Genomic DNA, 21,881 nt, shown 5'->3' on the forward strand with positions numbered 1-21,881 from the left:
TTTCTTTTTTTTTTTTTTTTTTTCCTCTATGCGTGTGCATCTTTTCCCTTCCTAAGCTGCCCTCACCGGCAGCTCTTCCCTCCTTGCCCTTATCCCGGAGGAGGAGGAAGAGGAGGAGAAGGAGGAGGGAAAAAAAGCACACAGACCCGCCACCCTGAACCCCCCCCGCTTCCCCCCCCAGCACGGACGGGGCCGGCAGGCGGCTCTCGGCGCGGGCTCGGGGCCAGCGGGCGCGGGGAGCTGATGGCGGCCGGCGACGGAGCAGCTCGCTGCCCGCCCCGCGCACCCAGCGCGGTGCCGGCGGGCCGCTGAGCGGGGCGCAGCTCCGCGCTCGTCAGGCAAAGGTGCGCCGGGGGGGGAGGAGGGTTGTACAGCGGAGGAAGAGCGGCGGGGAGAGGCAGGGAGGTGCCCGGCTGCGCTCTCTCAGCCCGGCGGCGCGCATCCTCTCGGATGAAGGAGTAACGCAGCCGCGTGTTTATTTTCTTTTTTTTTTTCTTTCTCTTTTTTTAAAGGGTGAGGGGTGTTGGCTATTTTTTCTTTTCTTTCTTTCTTTCTTTCTTCTTGTCTTTTCTTTTCTTTTTCTTTCTTTTTTTTTTTTCTTTCTTTTTTTTCTTTCTTTCTTTTTTGCTATTTTTTCTCCTTCCCCCTCCCAACCCCCCCACTCTCTTTCTGCATCCAAACACATCGCCTCCTCCCCAGGAGCCGGATATCTCCCACCCTCAAACTATGGCTTTTCCCAAACCTCCCGACGCATCAACCGCCCCGAGGAGAAGCCCCGGGCTGCTGGAGATCGGCGCTCTGTGCTTGGACTCGGACATCATCTTCGGCTTCACCAGCCACCTCCTGAGGCGCAAAGCCAAGGTAAGGGCACCTCGCCCGGCCCGGGACGGAACGGGGGGTGGAAGAGGGGAGTTGGGTCGACGGCAAACTTCCAGCGGAGCGAAGTTGGCGGCTCTGCGGGCTTTCAGCACCACGAACAGTGCGGGCGGCTCCGCGGAGCGGCGCGGAGAAGCGCGGGGGCACCGCCCCCGTCCAGCCCGAGAACATCTCCGATGGAGCGTTGTGCGGGAGCTACTCGGGCACGCGAAATACCCGAAACTTTGTTACGGCTCCGGGCAACGGTGCGCGGGTATCGTAAAGCTGTGTAGGAGGCGAACACGACCGCCCCAGCCCCCAGGGGACAGCCACCCATTTGTATTTTTTAGAAGGGGGCTCTTCAAACACGTGGTCAGGAAAGTTTAAGCGGTGAAGAAGGCGTCTGATGGAAAGGAGTAGAGGATGTCTCTCGAGGAGGGGGGAGTTAACGCGTAGCCCTGTGCATTTTCCTCCCAACTCCCCGTGCTGGGCGCTGGTCCCCGCAGCGCAATGCTGTGCTCCGGTCCCACTGCGCGTAGCCGGGGGTCGAACAGGGAGCCGAACTCGGCAGTGCGGTACCGCATCGCGGCCGGAAGGTGGCGCTATAGCCACAGAGACGGCAGAGCCGGGGAGGGACTGAGCCCCGCGCAGCGCCCGCCCGTCCCGGCTTTCCCCCCGCGCTCCGCGGGCAGCATCGCACCGTGCTGAGGGAGAGCGGGAGGAGTGGGAGACAGCGGCGCCTGTGGCCCTCTCTGGGGGAGAAAAACTTTAAAAAAAAAAGTGCTAAATACACGAGCCGGAGCGGCAGCCAAGAAGACAATTAACTGCGAGCGTTAATTTCCCCATCTGTCGGGTCAACAGTCGCGTGTAGCAACATCGCGGCGCCCCCATCGAGCGGCTGCGGAGCTGGCCCGGGGAGGGCGGATGCGGTAGAAGCGGGGGCAACCCCGGCACCTGCAGAGTTGCGCTGGGACCTTCCCAACCCCCCCGATGCCCGCGGGGTTCCCCGATGCGGCAGCCACGCGGCACCCCGTCCCTTTCGCCCCGCTCCTGCGGAACTCGGGGCTGTCTGCACAAAACCCCGAGCACAGCGGTTTGGGACGGTCCCGTAGGGCCGCTATGAAAACAGCACCCCCTCACCTTCCAAACCCAACCCCAGCCCCAGCCCGCCCCGCTTACCCCACCCCGCCCGGCCCCTCCTCCCCTGCCCGGAGAGCACTTCTGCAGCTTTTTTCCGACGTGCTCCCGTGATCCGGCTTCTTCTCCGTGCCGCCGTGGGGAGTTCACTCCGCCTCCCTCTCCCGACCCAAACTTCTCTCCGTCCGCAGCATGGGAGGCAGCATCACTTAGCACCGACCCCCGCCTCTCCCTCTGCCCACCATGGGCTCCTCGCACCGCCGGGCACCTCGCCGCCCGCAGTAGCGGAGCGGGGCCTCGTCCCCATCCTCCAACATGAGCGCGGTGACCGGGAGGAAGGGGCCGGGGCTGGAAACCCGGGCTGAGGGGGTGAGTTGCGGGAGCGCTGCTACCCGCTCGTAGGTTTTTTGTTTGATAACTTTATTTATTTATTTCATTTTGCCGCGTATTTATTTATTTATTTTCCCCCCCGCGGGGCGGGTGGCTGAGGTGGGTGGGAGTGGTGCCGAGCTTTCCGCGATGCTCGGCGCTGAAGCTCTCTTTGCTCTCTCCGCAGGTGGCGGAGGGGAGCGCGGGGCGGGAGCTCTCCCCTCGGAAAAAATCTCCGTCCGCCGCCTCCTCCGTCGTCCCCGAGGAGGAGCGCTGCGCCCGCCGCCCGCCGCCCGAAGGAGCGGGGTCCGCCGCCGTCGGGAGCGAAGCGCGGCCGCTGGAGCGGGCGGCGGCCGGGGGCTGGTGCCGGAGCTGCCAGGCGCAGCTGGCCGAGCTGAGGAAACAGGCGGCCAGGTTGGCTGCAGGCGGCTGCCCGCCCAACGCCCCGCCGGTAAGTGGGGGCTGCCGGCTCCGGGAGGGAAGAGAAGGGAGGGGGCAAACTCGGTCCCGGGGCGCGCAGGTGTGTGCCCCGCGGATATGGCACCCCCGGCGTTTTGCGAAGCGGGAGGGTGCTGCAAAAGTTTCAGGATTTGCAGGCGTTGGTTTATCGGGAAGTGCCGCTGCGTGTTCTCTGCGCGGGTAACACCGTCGGCTGCCGGGATAAAGAAACTGAAATAAGAAGTGACTTTGACGGGGGCAGCGGGGCGGCACAGCGAACGCCGTCCGGGCACGGGGAGCGGCGGATCCAGGCTTCCCCTGTACTGTCCCGTTTGTGGAAGCGCACTGAGACTGCAGGGGGTTCAGCTCGGCTCCTCCTCCTAGGAGGACGTGAAACGCCGCTGACACCCCCGTATGTCCCCACACGCGTTCCCCCCCGCGGTGGTGGTCGGGAGGAAGCCGGAGCGGAGCTTTGCGGGGCTCTCGCTGCCCAGTGTTCCTCAGGTTTCCCTCGGGTTCCTGAGGTCCTGGCGTCATTCAGGGTGGTTTCTCTCGAGTCTGTGGCTCACGGTGACTCTGGCAGTGAGTGGATAAAGTGCATGAACGCTCCAGAGGTGGCCAGATGTGTACCGTTCCTCCTTCTGTGTTTCTGTCAATAAGAAATCTTTACCACTGCTTCTGGTGTCTCTCTTCCTTAAGTAACTGTGTGAAACAAAGCTTTCATAAGGTGATACAGATGGAAAAACCTTTGCGCTGAGCCTTGGGACCTGGGGAGACCTTTGGAGTTCAGTGATAGTGCAAAATGCAGTAGAAGACCCCGAGGTTCTGTTTCAGGGCACCAAAAACTCGTCATGGTTTTTTGATAACATTTGGCAGAGAGGTATTGTTTTCTAAACAATGCTTATCTGGATGGCTGTAAGAATAGGAGGGTTTGGGGGGGGGGGGGGGGGGGGGGGGGGGTCTGAAGAGGAAGCCAAACCCAATTGACCTTCATTTTCATTCAAAGATTTCCTGTATGATCTACAGCATTCCCATTGAATCTAAATATAGTTTTGTTTGGAAGTGCATTGTGGAGCAGTGTCAGTGAGGTTTGCATTCTCAGGCTTGGCCCAAAACACTTTGAAATCAATAGGAGTCCCTGTGCTGACCCATTGGGTCAATATGAGCTTCTCTTCTGCAGCGTAAAGGTCTCGGGTCAGGATTGTCAGACCTTTTGTTTTATGGATGGTTTAATTCCCAGTGTGAGATCCATGTGATAGGGCTGGAGAAGTGTGCACGCAACCCAATTCCCATTGCTGTGGTGGGACCCATCCCTGATGGGATGAGTGGTGTGGGGAAGGAGCTGGCCAGGTGTGTGGGGAGCAAAGGGCTGTGTCTTGTGTGGTCCTTGACCTTGTGTGGTCCTTTTCCTCCGGTCCTTTATAAGCACTCGATGACGGGTGAATGAATGAGTGAATCCTGCTTTTCTGCAGCGTGTCTAGGAAAGTAATAACAGAGTCATCATCACAGTGCTGGAACCTTGACAGGCTTAGTCACGGAGTCACGGGTACCTGTGGGGTACTGGATGAGCAGCATACTGATACTTGGGGTCTTTTAAAACTAAGTTTTCCAGTGTGCATCAGACCTCCAGCCTTAACTGACAGCTCACAGGCCCCTCAGTCAGGCAGTGAGCTGCTCCTCAGGTAGGAAGATGGCAGCAAGCAACCCCACTCACTACCTTCTGCCCAGCAAATAGCAGGAGATACCCAGCAGAGGTTGGGTGCTCAGCTGCAGCTTGTTGGCCATGCAGTGAGAATCTGATGCAATAAGCTGGCAGGCTGAGTGCACTGTAATGTTTGTGCCAGAAAGGCAGCTTGCGTTTCCCCCCCCCTTCTTTCTTTCTTGTTTAATTATATAACAAGACATCTGAAAATGCAGCTCCTCTTCCTGAGTTTCTTGCCTGTACATTAAAGGTCCAAAGAGTTTCTCCTAATGCACTGTCAGAGGAAGAAGCAGCTCCCAGGAGAGCGAATGCAGGAGGCTGCTGCTGGGAGCACGCTGCTCTCACAGCCCTGTCACTTGCTGTCGCAGTGAAGGGATCTTTCAGCACAGGTTGAGAAAGATTTCCACACCTGGTTTAAAGCCCTTTGGAAAGGTGGGTGGGAGCCTGGGAGATGAAAGAAGGGCCAGTTTCCTGCTGTTGATATCTGTGCTGATGAAAGGGAGCAGTTGTATTCTTCTGCGTGGGGCAGCTGACAGGGGATTGAATTCACATTAGAATAAAAAACCAAGGTTCTGTTTGCAGTCTGTGGGGATAACAGATCTAATTGCTCAGGAGGGTGATGATTCATCGTTTGTGTGTTGCTGTCCTTTCAATTAGACTTATTTAAAATATATAAATAATGTAAAGTTTCGGTGCTCAGATGATGTGCATTGATTACAGAATGCTGTTCGTTGTTTGGGGCTTTTTCAAGTTCTCTAAATCTCTGTTGACAAACGATATAGAGATAGACCTCTTTGCTTATATTACAACTCCTTTGCAGTTCTTCTGAATACTAGATTTGTTGCACCCCACGCTGCCAATTCCCCTCTTTTTTCTGCTGCTGTCTTTACGGTTTGCTGCCACAGTGAGGCTGTGAACGAATCAGAATCAGCAAGGATGAGGAGGATGGGGGAGAAAAAAAAAAAAAAGCAAAGTTCAATCGCAGAAAGTATCACAGATTGGCATTTGGGTGTTGCAGCATCAGCTGCTGGGTCGTGCACTGAACAAGTGGAGGAGAAAAAAAAGAAAAGAAAGAAATAGGTGCCTCATGTTATCCTTCATTAAAAGTTTTGCATGTGCCTTGCAGGCCGTGTCCCTGGGGAGCTGTAATGGGCTCCCGAGGTCCGGATGTGCCTGGAAGCTGCTGCTGTTGGCAGCCTGGGGAGGTGGGTTGGTGGTCGCTGCCTGGCTGGCAAGGAGCCTCGAAAGCCACCCCGACAATTACCGCTAATTGGCATCATTGTTGGCAGTTTCACAAGAGAGGCTGAGGACTGAATGGAGCTGTGGATTAAATTAGTAATAATAATACTTAGCACCTAAAATCATCTTCTCAGTACTTCACCAAGTGCTAATTAATTAATTCGTGTGACATCCCTGCTCGGTAAACTAGAACGAGCTGCCCGTCCAGAGAGGTGTGTGTGGGAACGAGGTGTGCCCCCCAGGGAAGGGACAGGCAGGGACGGTGTGAGGTGTGCAATGAGCTGAGTAACAACCGTACCCAGTTCTACCAAAATAGGAGTTTGTCATCGGGGCTAAGAGGAGGCCAAGACGAGACGAAGTTTTCCTTGGAGGCAGTTAGCAGAGGACTGTGTCCCTCCCAGCCCAAGGATGACCCTGTTTCATCTGCCCCCAGCCCATGCATTTTGTGCTGTGCAGGCAGTATGGGATGGGAAGGCATGAGCTCTGCATTATCACGAGTTCAGCTGAGTTCTCACTATTCTACTTTCTGGGAGCTGCTGTTTTTCCCTGTTGAGATCCCTGTTGCATTACTTTCACTGCGTGCTATATGGAGCACACCACTGAAGTGCTCCAGGAGTGTTTGAGAGGTGAAGGAGCAGTGTGTGCCCTTGGGATGCAAAGTACTTTTCCTAATACATAGAGCCCTGTGTTCCCTGTATACCTAGCCAACTCGGTATGCCATGGCTGGTATGATACAAAGAGATGTTTTACCAGTCCTGCTCTGTTGTGCTGGTGACCAGGACAGCTCATGCCCTTGGCTGCTAATGAGCCATGAATCATTTGATTCTGGCTCACCATGCCCTCAGCATTTTCTGAGTTCACAGAATAATACATAGAATGATTTGAGTTGGAGGAGACTCTTAAAGACCATCCAGTCCAACTTCCTGCAGTGAGCAGGGACACCCACATCTCTATCAGATGCTCAGAGTCCCATTCAGACTAACCTTGGCTGTCTCTTGGGACAGGGCATCCACCACCTCTCTGGGTAACCTGTGCCAGTGCCTCACCACACTTATTGTAAAAAATTTCTTCGTTACATCCAGTCTAACTCCCCTCCTTTTCTGGTTTTAAACCGTTTCTCCTTGTTCTGTCACAACAGACCCTGCTAAAGAGTCTGTCTCCTTCCTTTTTACAGCCCCTCTTTAGATACTGAAACACTCTCAGCTCTCCCTGGAGCCTTCTCTTCTCCAGGGTAAACAGCCCCAGCTCTCTTAGCCTGCTCTTAGAGGAGAGGTGTTCCATCCCTTGGTGTTTGTATTACTTGGGTTGAGCTGGAGGAACCTGCTCTCTTGAAGGGGAGTCCCAGGAGGCTTCAGGCATGCAGCCGTGCTGCTGGGCTGCCTCCCACCACACCTGCTGCTTCCCACATCCATGGGTACACCTGTGTGATGCTGATGGCATCACTCAAACAGGAAACAAAGAACAAAGTTTTGGGAACAGCATGTACTTCCCTGTGGGTTTCTCATTCATGCTAAATAACCCCATGTATTTCCACCAGCAGCAGAGCTCAGGAAGGATGGTTTGGTTGGATGAGTGCATCAGTCATCTCCTTGGCTCTTCCTTGTGCTTATGTACTGATCCCAGGTGCTTCTTTGTGTTGCCTGGGAGTTGTGGGCACTTGCTGTGAGTCTCTCACCTCAACTTCAGATCATTTGACAGGTTCCAAAGCTGTAGGGGAAGGCTGAAAGACCTGAGTCTTGGCCAGTCTCAGTGTCCTCCCTAACCAAAGGGCTGTTTTTCTTTCCATAGGACACAGGTTGACGTGGATAAGGGATGCTGAACAGCAGAACTGTGTCTTATACCTCTGCAGAGTAATTGAGTTTTCAGGGGTATTTACAAGCACTGAGTGCACCTTAAAATGTTCTGTATTTAACATTTCAAAAATACATAAGTGGAAAAGTCTCAGTTAATAAATATGAAACTACAGGGCATTTTTTGAGATGCACTTTTAATATTAAATTTTGCAAGAGAGGCTCTTGCAGGGACTCGGCTGCACAGTGCTTGGGGCTATGAGCTCAGATGCCGATTGCAGGAACTGTGCAGTCTAATAACAGGCTTAGTGACAACACAGTGTCAGATATGTTGACACGAGCCATTCACTTGTTTCAGTCTGTGCAGCAATCTCCATGCTGTATGATAGGCTGCGGAAACTAACTGTAATGGGTTTATTCTAGACATTTAGGATTTTCAAGCCCTTTTAAAATACAGGTGAGTAGGATTATGCTACAGTCGGGATGCCTGAGGCCACAGACCTTCTCGCTGGGGGATCTGCAGAGGGGGAGCAGGGGTTGCGCAATTAGCTGGAGGTGCTGCGGTCTCCAGCTAGCTGGGGGTAATTAGTATTGCTGCGGCTAATGCCTTCAGCACCGTGCCCTATTAGGGGAAAGGGAGGAAACGCATAAACCATTTCAAAATCCCAGGGGGTGGAAAAGAGCATCTGCTGCTAACATCTGAGGTTACTTTGAACCTGTTGAAATATGTAGTTGCTGCTTTATTGTTTTTGCCAAGAGTTTCCACCTACAGTGATCCCAGCCTCTGGCTTGTTTGCAGGGAGGTTACAGGAGGCAGCAGTCATCCTCCTCTCCCATGGCCAACAGCAGCTGATAACGGCTGCTCCTCTGGGCCTGACAGTGCCAGGGAACGGCTGGAGCCAACAGGGGATTTGGCTTTCTCAACAGCAGAATTGTCTACTAAGTATATGTTGCTGCTTAGGTTTCCTGCTGCATGGGTACCTCACAGCTGAGTCTCTCTCCCTAGAGGTGATGAAGAACTGTCTGGATGTGGTCCAGGGCAACCTCCTCTAGGTGTTCCTCCCTGAACAGAGGTTGGACTGGTTGGATCTAGAGTTTCCTTCCAAGCTCAACCAATCTGTTGGCTTTCACTTTGTGGGTCCAAATCCTATTTCCACCGTGAAGATGCTGATGTAGGGAAGAACCAGCGGGGCTTTCATCTGGCTGAGGAACATCTCATTATGATGAGTGGAGGCTTTGCTCTACTCTGTGTACAGGAGGAAAATCTATATGAAATTGCATGTTTGTCCTCTGGAAGACTTTTCTATGATGATATTGTTACCTTTGTCAAAGTTGGATTACTTTCACAAACTACATCTGTTTGGATATTATTCACAGTGAATATGGCAGCTGCTGTAAAATCGAGAGTATCATATCTTCTTTTTATGTATGTATTTATGTATTTACTTACTGGAGATCTATGAAACTTGATTTGTCTGAATTCACCTCTGACCTCAGACCTGCAGCACTGGAATAACTGTTTTGTATTTACATTTCTAGTATATCACTAATGGAAAGCACCTTCAGGAAGGCAAGAGTTTTGTCTGTGTTATTGGCCATGCACTTGATCAGGAATAGGTTGGCTTCTTTTACAAGTGTCTACTAGTTCTGTGTAGTATTTCAAATGGGTACCTGATGGGAGATAACCTGGACCTTACTTTTATGGGAATTGAGTCTCCTGCTGCTGCCTTTGCCATTGGAGGAATTGTTCAGACACTGGGTAGAGATGCAAGTTATGAGTTTAACCCCTAAACCTGTTGCTGCCTTTGTGTGAATTTGGACAAGCTGCCTAATATTCATGTGCTTAACCTCTCCTTTGCCCAGCAGAGCTAAATTTCTTCCATTTTTTTGTCCATTTCTGGTAATTGTAGTGAGGACCCTGTCTGTTGGCTCGTATGGCACTGAGCATCATTGCTTACTGTTCTTAGTCGGGCTGGCTGCTCCTCCAATAACCTAACAAGGAGAAATATATAATAACATAGGAACACAGAAACCAGTGCATTCTGTGACACAACTGTGAACCAAATTTGACAACCAACTTTCAGATTGGTTGTCTTTCCCAGGGGGATTTGAGGCAGGGGTCTGTGTGACAGCAAAAGCAGCAAACAAAGCCAGAGACATCAGATAATCTGCGAAGAAAATTGCTAGCTCTCCTGGAGAGGAGTGGTGAGGCTGTGGAAAGTGCTGCAGAGGAAGTCCAGGCAAAGTGGAGCCTGCTTAAGTAGCAGGTATCAGATCAGCTCCAAGAGTGTGGATTAAAGCAGTACCAATGGCATCCAAAAGGGGCTTATCTGCAGGCTGTGATCCCTGCGATGATGCCAGAATGCTGCCTTGAGGAAATGGGGTGTGCCCCTGCAGTAAGTCAGGAGCTCTTCAGTGGCTTCAGTCCCTCTTCCGCTGTTGAAGTTTCATGCTAAAGTGTGTTACTTATTAGCTTTCATTTGAAATGTTTCGGTTTGAAATGGAGAAAAAAAAAGATAAGTTTGTACAGAAATCCAAGAGCAAGGCTTCAAATGATTATCCCAAGCCAAGGGTGGGGCTAATTTTTCTTTGCAGAAGCAATGTATTCTTGTAGGATAAGTTTAAGTGAATGCAAGCTTCTGCTGTATAGTTCTTTGCACTGACCGCTTTGCTTTGAAGCTGAGTGAACTTTGAGGGCGTAACTGGCAGATGTTCATTTTCATGCTGGAGAAAGAATGTTTAGCTGGTATAAATAAACCCACCTATTTTAGGCAGCGTAATGCTATTGTTGCAAGTTTGTTTCATCACTACCAGTCTGACTGTTGTATGCATCACTTAAATGTAGGGTGAATCAGCAGAATCTCAGCACTTGATCACAAAAAAAAAAAAAAAAAAAAAAAAAAAAAAAAAAAAAGGCTTAGGTGCACACAATTAACCTTCTTTCTGAGTCAGGCCTTAAAATCAGTCTTTGATCAGCATTCCTGGAATTTGGCAGACTGCTCTCAGCTTCTGCTGGGGTTGGGCCAGCATTACCATATGTCAATACCTGCGCAGCATTGATTGAAATGCTGGGCAGCTGTGGGAAAATGATCAATTTTCATTTAGCTCTTAGCAAATCTTCCCTGGCTATTGCTGAGGGGTTTTGCACTGCTGGGTGAATAGGATGGGAAGTATTCTGTACAGCTCCAAAATGTGATACTTCTGGCTAGGCTTGGCATTGACTGGCTTTCAGCACTAACAGCCACGGTGAAGTATTAGTCCAACTTCTCACAGCTTTCAAAAGATTATGTTTAAATGCATTTTCTGCTTTACCACAACACACAACTTGTTTCAGTGTGGTTTGTGTTGCTGTCAGTGCGTGTAGATTGATCAGTGCTGATTGCACTGCAAATGGCCAGCATTTGGCTTTGTACTTTAAGTCATTTGGGAAGTTAGATGTACTCAGACTGCACTGTACTCTCTTTATTGCCTTGTGTTGTTCCTACCTTATTGTTTGTGGTAGCATGTATTTATTCCTTTTAGCATTGCTGTCATTTTCAGAGTACAGCAGTTTCCTACAGCTTGTATGCAATTTTATTTGGTAAAAGTTTTTTTTCATGGTTTGCCTGCTGCTTTTCCTATCTTGACTGCTGAGCAGCTGAGAGCTGATGGCTGTGCCTGTAGTCCATCATGCAGTGCTGCTTGGTGTTTGGAGGAGGTCAGCCTGCAGGAGTGGCTGAGGTCAGTGGCACCATGCTGGACTAGTGGTATGTATCCTGTTCTCATCCTATAGCAGTCACTGGCAGCTGTTATCACCCACAGGCTGCACACTGGCTCCTGGAACTCTGGGACTGTAGAATCATGGAATAGTTGGGTTGGAAGGGACCTTAAAGTCTGCCCATTTCCAGCCCCCTGCTGTGGGCTGGTTGCCCCTCACCAGCTCAGGCTGCCCTGGGCCCCATGCAACCTGGCTTTGGGCACCTCTGCGGATGGGGCACCGACAGCTCCCTGGATAGCAGTGCCAGGGCCTCACTGCCCTCTGACTAAAGAGTTTAATCCTAAAATGTAATCTCTCTCCTTTAGTTTAAAGCCCTTACACATTGTCCTATCACTATCAAACCATGTGAGAAGCTGGTTTCTGTCTTGTTTACAAGCTCCCTTAAAATACCGAAAGGCCACAAGTCTTAACTGTCTTAACAGCTGTCTGGAATATGAAAACATATGAGTTGCTCATATGATCGGGAAATTTGGCCATCCTTGTTTCAATTCCTTTACTGCTTTTTAGTCAGCTGTAGAAGGACTGGGCTCTTCTGCTCAAAGCATTCAGGTCTTCCCTCAGTAGCATTTGGGTTCTCTTTGAATGCCTCTGGATGGAACATGTTGGTGTTACAACAGACCCTCTCTTTAATACCAAACAGTCTGGAGTGTGTGGTGTAAAAGCAACTGCTTGTATCCACTGCCCAGCTGCAGCCAGGCTACAGCAAACAATGGCACGCTTCCCAGGAGGAAGAGTGGCTAAGAGCCAAACCTTATAAATGTGCTTTGTCTGTGGAGTCCTTGGTAGGTGCTAGTGTGGAAGTAGCTCCAGAAGCTAAGAGTACTGAGAGGACTGGACAGTCCGGGACTGGCCCAGACTGGGCACATCCCCTCATGGCCTGTTTTGTGAAAGTAAATGATTTTCAGCTGCAATAAATAGTCAGCAAAAGTTGGATGAATTTGGCCTGTGTTCAGCAGGTAAAGCTTTACCAGTGATGCCAGAGCTCTTTGCATCCAAATGACCGAAACAACGGTAGGTAGATAGTTGAGTAAGCTAATCCCTGGCAGCCAGGGTGAGGGGGATGTTGATTTCTGTATGCAGAATATTCTTAGAACAAATGTGAAGAGAATGCCAATCTCTTCCAATGCTGTGCTCTTGTTGTGCTGTAAGAGCAGCAGAGTTGTGTTGGTGTTTTGGCCTGGATTTAGTAAGAGTATTGAATATGAGAAAAAGGGATGTTTAGTGCACTGAGGTATTATTTGAGAAGTGTTGGCTGTGTTGTGATAATGGATCCATTTTGTGCTGAGCACATATATACGTGTGTTGCAGGGACCTGGCTTTGTGAATCAGAGAAGAAACAAAGCTGAGTGTGTGTGATGTAGATCCCTGTGTGATCCTGTAATCTCCAGGTGTATGTCCTGTTGCTGGGGGCACTGTGAGGAAGAAAGATGTTCCCGTGCCTGTCTGGCCTGGACCATCTAGTCCTTATGAAGCAGTCACTAGTGATGAAAAGCTACAAAATATATAAGAACTGTAGTAGGGATCCATAATGGCCTTTGAAGGATGAGGTGAGGCACAGGTGTGTTTGACAGTCACTTCAGGGCGACATCAGTGCTCCTTTCTCCAGTAGGTGTGCAGATGGGAGGGCTGGCTTGTCTCAAGTACCACCTTTGGAAGTTTCTTAGCTTTAACATGAACTAAGGGCATTGCAGAGCTTTTGTAAGCTGTCTTAAAAACTATGCTGTGGGTGAAACGTGGGCCAGGATTTGGCCTGTAACTGTTCTGCCTGTAGCTTGTAATTTAAATATAAAGCTAAACTCAGAATCCCCTATTAAAGTGTTCATGTGTTAGTGTAGCTTGCGTAACTGAATGCAGAAGTGAGCCATTCTGCTGTCTTCTGCTGCAGATTTTGTTGCAAAGAAAAGAGCGTATGTTTGACGTTCCTCCAGCCAGCTCTCACAGGGGTAATTTTGTGTGGATGATTGAGAGGCGTGGAAGCACTGTAAGATATTGTCCTTTTGTGGGTTTTGTGAAGAGGAGATACAGTTGAAGTAATTTATAATACACAGAGTCTCAGCAATCTGCTAAGAGAACTTCTTTAAGCAATTACCTGTAAGAATAAAATAAAAATCATTTATTATTGATAATTGCGGATTAAGAAATATTTCTTCTGGTACTGTAAATTTTTTATTTGTAGGCTCCAGAGGAGCGTAGAGTAACCCAAATGTGTTTGAGGAAGAAAAATACAAGTTAATACATTAAAGTTTACATATTTTTCTTGTGATGGATTTATGGTTTTTAATTACATCTTCACGTCTTACATTGGGATCCCTGAGGGCCCTCTCTGAATTTTATGCTTACACTCTTGTAACTGTGAGATGCTTTAATCTGCCACCTTGTGCATTCTTACTGCTGCTTGACTGACCTCTGGTGAAGTTACTTTTTATTCCAGTTTCAATTTTCAGATCCATACAAAGAGTAAAAAAAAAAAAAAAAAAAAAAAAAAAAAAAAGTTTGCATGATTTAGAGCTTCTCAAGCTAATATGTTGTACTTGTGAATCTCAGACAGTGAATGGGTTTCTCTCTTTTTCTGTATGGAAGAATGGGCTTTGTGCTTATTTGCTCATTTGCCAAGGCTGTTTGGCAGTGAAAAGTAGTCATGTCTTTGCTAACAACCCTTTGAGGAGTCATGGTTGGGTTTAAGGAAGAGCATCTTCAACAATTTGTAGTCCTGCATCTGGCAGTAGATTTCTTCTGTCTTCGGATAAATACAGCAGTGGATTCTCATTTCACAGCAGTTTGCAGCATGGTTCATTTATTGGAAATGGAATTGGAAGCCTCTGTTAACAGGTGGAAAATGAAACCTATTGGCTCTGTATGTTTTCTGTTGATTTACACCAGCGAAACAATGTTGGATCAGTGTGCGTATTTCAAATTCATTTCTCTACGTCCTTTTTAAACAGCACATCCTATTCATTTTTCCGTTCAGTGGGAATATGATTACCTGTGTTGAAAAGTGGGGTGGAACACTGCCAGGATCTGTTTGGTACAGCTCAGACATAGCTTATCCAAATCTAACAGCAGTTTATCTATGGGGCAAACAACTCAGACTGATAATATGCAGACTTTCCAAAAGTTATTTGCCTTTGGACTGATTCTGAACACAAATATTCAGCCCAACCTGTGGCATTTGAAAGCAGTTGAAATAAGAGGGTAGTGGTCTTGCCTTTGTGTAAGTAAGGACATCTGAAGAACAGAGTTTATGCTGCACCAGCACTATGGTATCTGAGCCCCTTTTCTCAAGTTTGTACTGTATGTCCTTATTACTCTGGTCATGACCTTTCTTAAGTGCATGTAGCCCAAGAGCAAAATGTACTGTAAGATTTTAGTTGGATTGCAGCTTCCTACTGCCAAGTCTCTTGATTATGTGGAAGATGTGTTAGATGCGGGGCTGGCTTTTCTGACCCACCCCAGCTTCTTCACTGAACTTTTCATTACTGTGATAGGACTTGACACTTGTATGATTGGGTGCAACGAAACGTAGACAGACAAAGGACTGAGATGCTGAATAGCGGTAAACACTTGACCCTGGGAAGAGAACACAAGAGAGAATACAAAAGCATTGTTGTCTAAGTGACGCTTTGGAAGGTTGTTACTTTTCTGTGTTTTATTTTTGTAGTTTTTGCTTCAGTTCCTCTTGTTAGTCCAAGTTTGATCCAATTTTATTTCTTCTTGCCACTTGAACAACAGCCATTTGCCTTCCAGTATTTAGAAGGAGAGGTTGGTGGCCCTGCTTGTGGCAGGGGGATTGGAACTTGATGATCCTTGGGGTGCCTCCTAACTCAAGGCATTCTACAATTCTTTTCTAACGGCTGTGGTCCTGCTTCCTGTGGAAGCAGTGAGAGGTCTGGTATGGAGGGTTGTCTCATTAAGCATTAGGGTACAGAAGCAGCTTATCCACATCTAAAGGATTGAGCTGAAAATGTCTCTGATTACTCAACAACAACAAAAGTAGATGTGCTGAGTGAAAAAGCTGTCTCTTTCTATGCTTTGACAAGATCCTTTTAAGTCTGTGTAAGAGCAAAGAGTTAAGGTAATCCTGATTTTTACAAAGGAGTTACCCAGGAGTCTTGTAGCTCAGCTGAATACAATGCAGGAGTGTCACCAATGTGAGATTAGAATAAGCTTCATTATCTTCAAAGAATGTTTACTTAAGGGCTTGGAAGCTCTGTTTGTAGGTAGAGGTAGGAAATATCCTCAGGCAGAGAGGAGCTGATAGCATTAAAGTGAGCAGTAGTGTTTTTCCTGCATCCTTGCCTCATGCCTGCTTCTCCCAGCCTGCTTGGCTGCCTGCCTGTGCTCTCATGTGCACTGTTGGTATGGAGGTCTTCAAGAGATCGACAATAGTTTTGGATGTTAAGCACTGAACCCAAGCAATATCTTTGCAGCTTCTGGATTACTTCTTTCTGCATCCTAGCATCTCTGGCCCTTCACAGGGCCACGTATAATTGGTCAGTCTTTAGCCTGGCTTGTTGGTTTTTGTTTGTTTCTTTGCCTGTAACATTCTTCCAAATTTCTGTTAATTTTTAGGATACTTGTGCTTGCAGGGTGCCTTCTGAAAGCACGTCCCTGAGTAGCCACAGGACATTTGTCTGAGGAATGAGGGGGCAGAAGGGAGCTGGGTGTGCTGCTTCTCAGCATGGGGCTCTCGATGGCACGTCCCATGGTGTGATGGATGTAGGATATGTCACAGTGTGTCACTGGCTCTGCCAGGAACTACATGAAGGAGTCATGCTGATAAACATCTCTTTCCAAAACCCTGATGTGGTAATGAGCTCAGGAAACAATTTCTGCAAATATTTGGGCAATATTACTTGTATTTTTCTTATAAACGTACATCCAGAAGTTTTCTTTAAAATATTGGTCAGAAATATTTTAAAATCTTAGAGCTTTGGATATTCCAGCTGTCACTCATAATGGTATGGAAGAGAATACATGGTTGGTTTAGGTTTCTGGAGGCCATTTGTGCAGGACTTGAATCTTTTCTGTCTTTACATCTTTGGAGTTCTTTCTGATGGCAGTGAAGTTACTTCTAATCTCCAGTACAAAAAAAAAGACTGCATTAAATTTGATTTGGAACCCACTGGGATATGTAAACATGTCCCACATGTAAATGTTTAGCTCCTCCATTTTTCTCATGAGAACTTTACTGTAAAACTGGTCTTTAAAGCAAATTTATGCCTCCTTGGCTTTATTTTGAAGACAAAGCAGAGATGCAGTGTTCTAGGCAGATATATTTTTGTTCCCAGCTGTTTTGAATGTTCATTTCATGTTAAGTCTTTGTTCAAATGAGTTCTATGTCATTAATGACTCTGGAATAAGTAGGTATGCAGAGCTGGAGGAAATCCTGTTTTATATGTTCCTATTCTAGGAGAGCCTCAGAAAGGCTAACAATAATGCTGCGTGGTGAGGTAATGGGTAAACATAGTAAGAAATAAAAACGTGCTTACTCCTTGCTGAGGCAGAAAAATAGCTTATAAAGCATAATGTTGTCTTTGATACATGTAGATAATCTGACCTGCTGCAGTCTGTGGATTAAGATGCGAGCTGCAGCCACTGAAACAGCTTCTTATGAAGAACCCTTCCCTCTGGTTGTAAAGGAGGTGTCAGCAAATGAGAATTAAAAACAAGTGGGAGACCAGTCATAACCCAAGGAAGGCGCTTTAGAGGCTTGCTTTCAGCGGTCAGTTGATTTCTGTGGGAGGTGGAGGGCTACATGGTGCTGCTCAGCACCGTGTGTTCTCGTGAGTCCAGTGCAGGCCGTCAGTTCCAGTGACGGGTGGGTGATACACAACTAGGCTCTGGTGATGCTCCGGTTTGTAGCTTTTTGTGTTCCTTTCAAGAAGCTATGGGAAAGGGAAAATGAGGGCATCCCTCAGCTTTTCCTTCCTTTTGCCGAATGAGGTTTAGTAGGAGAAATGTATTTGTTTTCATGAAGCTTTTTCATAGGAGGGCGAATTTCTTCAGCAGATTTTCAAGGAAGTCGAAGCTGCATTTAAAGCTTTTGATCTTGGTCAGTATGTAGAAAAAAAGAGATTCGGTAGCAATTTTGGGAAACATCTTTTAAAATTTTTTATTCTTAAAACATAAAATTGTGGGTTTTTTTTTTTGTTTTGTTTGTTTGTTCTTTTTTTCTCTCCTTGAGTCAGATTCTGTAGCAGCATGAATACAGTGAAACATCCTGCCTCCAGCCTATTGGCACTGTGTGTGCTATGGACTTCCTGAGGGGCTAGGGCAAGTCAACTAGCGTTACAGTCCTAGATGCACTTACCCGTTTAGCATATGCATTTTTCTCAGCATGCGATTATGGGCTGGTGACTTGCTGCACGTATACCAGGTCTCTCCAGCTGGTGCTCCTTATATATGCATCATTTTTTATGTGCATTACTCTGGTGCATACACTTCAGCTATAGCACTGATCTCTCTGCACCTTTATATTTTTTGAATGAGACTGTAGTGATTGCCTTTTCTTTGAGTAAGTAGGCAGAGTCGTACTTGTGGCATATTTTAAGACCACTTGGAAGATGTAAGCTTATTTAAGCGCTTGTGATTCATCACTCTTTGCTTTATTTGATTTCTTAAATGTTAGCCACTGTGAACAGTCTTTAGGATTTGCCCCTTTTATTTGGGATCCATCAGCTGAAGAGAAGGCAGCTGGTGTGCTGAAAGTATTGCTCCTGTAAGAATTTGGTGTGCAATTTTTTTTTTTTTTTTTTTTTAATCTGAGAAAAAATGCAGTGATAGTTACCCTTGGCATCTGCTTTGTTTGTTTGTTTGTTTTCTCTCCTAAAGTCACCATCTTGCTCGTTGGTATAATGGTGATAATGCTGCAGTGTGTTAACCTGTGCAGTGCCTTCCAGGCAGTGAGAGACAATTGAGGAATGAAGAAAGACTGTGTGTGAACTGCACTTGGCTGACTTAGGCTGCTAGTGCTGGACACAGTCCCGACTGCCTTCTTGAAAGTGCATCTGATGCAGCTGTGTGTGAGATCCTTTTGGGGCATGTGCCTTCCCCATTGGTGCATGGGCTACCTTCAGTGCTTTCTGCTGTCCTATGCTTTTGGAAAGGGTATCTTACCAGGAAACTTTGTCCCAGGTGGAGGGAGCTTCTCCCTGATGATGAGAGGGAGCTAGGCCACCTGCATTTATCACCTGTAGAGGAGCAAGCAATTATTGATCCTTTATGGGAATGGTGGTTCTGGGTAGAGTATTTACAGTAAGAGAGTGGAAGAGCAAATATGCATTGGGCATTGCAAGCTTGTAAGTACCTGGTAGAAAGCGTGTAGGAGAGGCTGCTCTGTAATGTGTGCTGGAAGCATCTCCCTCCCCCATACCCAAATAAATGCATTTCTGGCTTCAAGACGTGGGAGGGAGAGAAGCTATCCACGAACACTGCTTTCCAGAAACACTTGAGATCAGAGTCTGAGCGTGTATCACCTCTCGTGTATCTTGCTTGTTTCAGGTTATGTTATGGTGGCAGTCTTGATCATTATCTCATATTAATTTTCTAGAGCATGATGTATGTGGATACACCTACTGCACTCAGATTTCATTGCAAGATTAGAGACATGTTTAGGAAATTAGTAATGAGAGAAAAAACGCGTAATTAAAAATGATATCAGTTTGGAAGCTCATCCATCTTCAGCCAGCTTGCTGGAACAGAAAGGAGTCTTACACAATGCTTAGTGGTGGGAAAACACATTTGGCTTTCTGCATTTTAAACAGGAAGGAACTATTTAAACGACAGTCTTACAATAGTAATCAGGGCATTAACTTGGGAACGTTGCATTGCATGTTGTGGCTGCGTGATGCTGAGGGAACTCAGATTGTATAAAGTTCAGAAGGACCTCATCTTTCTTCTTTTCTCTTGATACCTACAGACAATTGCTTTGTCTTACTTGAACCCTTTATGAAATAACTGGTCTTTGGAATGAAAATAGGATTCATATTTGATGCAGTCAGATTTACATATGCTGAATGTTGCCCATAATGTTATGATGCTACACAGTTAGCAGTTTATTGTTTCCTGAGATACAGTTTTATGTGAAATGTCTTGAATTCAGAACCTGCAACAGAATTTTAGCTCTTCATCCCCAATGACCATTATAAATTTGCCATATGCCTAAAAATGTTCTCAGCACAACTGTGATTGTTCAGACTGTGAATTTCCTTTCATTTTATGATGGAATCCTTAGTTCAGAATAAAATTACTCTTCTTCAGCACTAGGAAAAGCACCGTTTGGTTATATATGGTTCATTACAAAATGTGATAACTTTTAAACATTGCAAGCAGTGCACTTGCTTTATTTGAGTTCTTTATGCCATTTTTCATGAGCAGTTAACAGTAACATGTTGTCATTTTTTGTCTTATTATGTCTGCAAACTTGGTTATCTTTCTCTTTGGTCCAACTTACATAAAACTGAAGCAGATGTAGCAGCAATAACCAGGTGTATGTTGGAATATTTTGCAAAGTTTTAAATGCTGCAGGAACGTTTCCTAGTTAATGGATCTGTTTATTAACTGGTTCTCTGTTGTGCCTTACCTTGCGTTTAGTATTTTTGCACTGAATCTGGCTTCTTTTTTTTTTTTTTTTTTTTTTTTTTAATTAAAATAACCTTGTAGAGGGACATGCTTCTTCACCATCTGAAGTGCAGTCTGCAAAACTGCTGACTGTTGACTGGTTTGTCATGCAGAGCTCTGTGTAACTTGTGATTTTGGTAAACTCATTAAACATTTTAGAATTGCAAGTTTGACACAAGGGGGTTAGATCCAGCTGGGCCTCCAAATGTGAACAGTGTGTAAATATTTATCTTTGTTGCCTCTGTAAGCATTCTGGTGTAAAGCCAAGGACAGAGGCTGGTGACAGACAAGATAGCTCTGCCTTCAGCTCCAGAGTCAGAGCAGAACATTTTTGGATGTCTGCTGATGGTGGCTGTTAGGTGTCTGACTGTTAGAGACAATGGCTGCTATTAGCTGGGAGGACAATGGGCAAGAAGGGTTTGGCAAAAAAGACTCAGGGAAGGAAGACAAGCAGCTCCCAGCAGTGCTTGTAGTGAGGAGCTGTTAGTTTGATGACCAAGGGGACCTCGTGGAGCTGGAGGTCAGCAGCTGTGATGGAGAGGGGTGGCAGCTTCCCAGTGATCCCTGTAATGCTCTTCTGTGGAGGATTAGCCTTCCTGGAGAGACACAGCAGGCAGCACGGTCTCTGTTAGCAGCCACTGTGGGGGCTGCAATGCAGTGCATGGAACAAGGAGGTGTGGATGTGTTCTGAGAATGCCTCTTACTGCCCACAAGTGTCTTCATGGCAGGAAGAGGAGACCCTTGTTTCTTATGCCTGTGCAGCATTGCAGATTTGGACCCAGGCCAGGCTCTGGAGCCAGGACTGGATCTTTTATGAGCACTATTATATGTCGATGGAATAAAGAGAGAGAAATTCTTTTTCCAGGAATTAAATAATTACTTCCTCGATGAAAGGACCCAACATCTGGCTCTCATGCTTCATGTATTTTGTCATGTGGATGTAACTGTTTGCTTTGTTTCTAGCAATAGTGTTAACTTATTAATGTATGAAGCTGTTTGCAGGTCAGTGGAAAACTGCATATAAATCTCAATTACATGTAGTTGATTGTCTTTAACTCTTTATAAAATATAATTAGTGCCCAGTAATCATACTGTGGTGCTGTTGCTGTGATTACACTGGTAGTTAGTGTGCAGTGCAATTCCGGTTTTATAGACTGGAGCTAAAGCTAATGTTAGCTTGATTAAAATTAAGGGTAAATATCAGCCTATGTTGTTGACCAGCTAATCTTCTCACCTTTCTGTGGGCAGTTTCATTGCCTCCTGCAGTTCTGAGATGTGGCTGCCTGCTCCTGAGTGGATTCAGATTAAAAAGCTGGGATTTTTAATACGCAGTGCCTCACATTGAAGTGGAGCCACTTCAGTGTCCAATATGGGGGGGAAGAAGTGGATTGCAGCAGGGTCTTCAAGGACAGTGACTTGGCACAGCTCTAGTGCCTAGAGATGTTTTGATCCTATTGTAATGAATAACTGCTGGTTCCTGTTGTTGTTTCTGTTTTGATTGAGAGCCCAGCCGGTGTATGGTGGAGATAGGATGTTAGGGCAGGGAAAGGAAGTAACTGTCAAAAGTGCATCTCCCTTAGGAAAGCAAGAATGTGGAGGTATGGTACAGTTGGGGTTTAAATAGCACTTATTTTTCCTTGATTCTTCATGCACTGACTGTATGCAGTTTTCCACATATTGGGTAATGGAAAGTTGGTCCCAGAGGAAGTTACTTTGTAAATAAAGTTTGGGATTATAAAATCAATCACTGTTGGGTCACTAATTGGTGTGGAAGATAGGAATTTCCTATACAGTATGATAAGTTCATTGGCTTTTTGGCAGGGTGTGCACAGCGAGCTGTTAGCCGACGATATTCTTTCCTGGTTCTGTTGTTAACTCAGGAAAAGCATCAGGTCATTTGTGGCTACACCCAGACTGCCGGTTTGTTTCAGAGGAGTAAGGAGGAGGGGGAAGTTTGACGTCATGTAGAATCTGC

The 21,881-nt window shown here is 46.9% G+C and overlaps 1 protein-coding gene across 1 annotated transcript in view; it reads left to right on the forward strand.

The window, feature by feature from the left end:
* Positions 1-2,307: 2,307 nt before the first annotated feature.
* The window catches only part of KIF26A (kinesin family member 26A), a 96,263-nt gene continuing 76,689 nt past the window's right edge, over positions 2,308-21,881 (forward strand). The window contains exons 1-2 of the mRNA XM_042813616.1: positions 2,308-2,361; positions 2,549-2,812. Coding sequence (XP_042669550.1) covers positions 2,308-2,361; positions 2,549-2,812 — 318 coding nt within the window. The remainder of the gene's footprint in view (positions 2,362-2,548; positions 2,813-21,881) is intronic.

Source organism: Centrocercus urophasianus, unplaced genomic scaffold (assembly GCF_019232065.1).
Source record: "Centrocercus urophasianus isolate 14NV4802_14NV808 unplaced genomic scaffold, USGS_Curo_1.0 seq_14, whole genome shotgun sequence".
Lineage (NCBI taxonomy): Eukaryota > Metazoa > Chordata > Aves > Galliformes > Phasianidae > Centrocercus > Centrocercus urophasianus.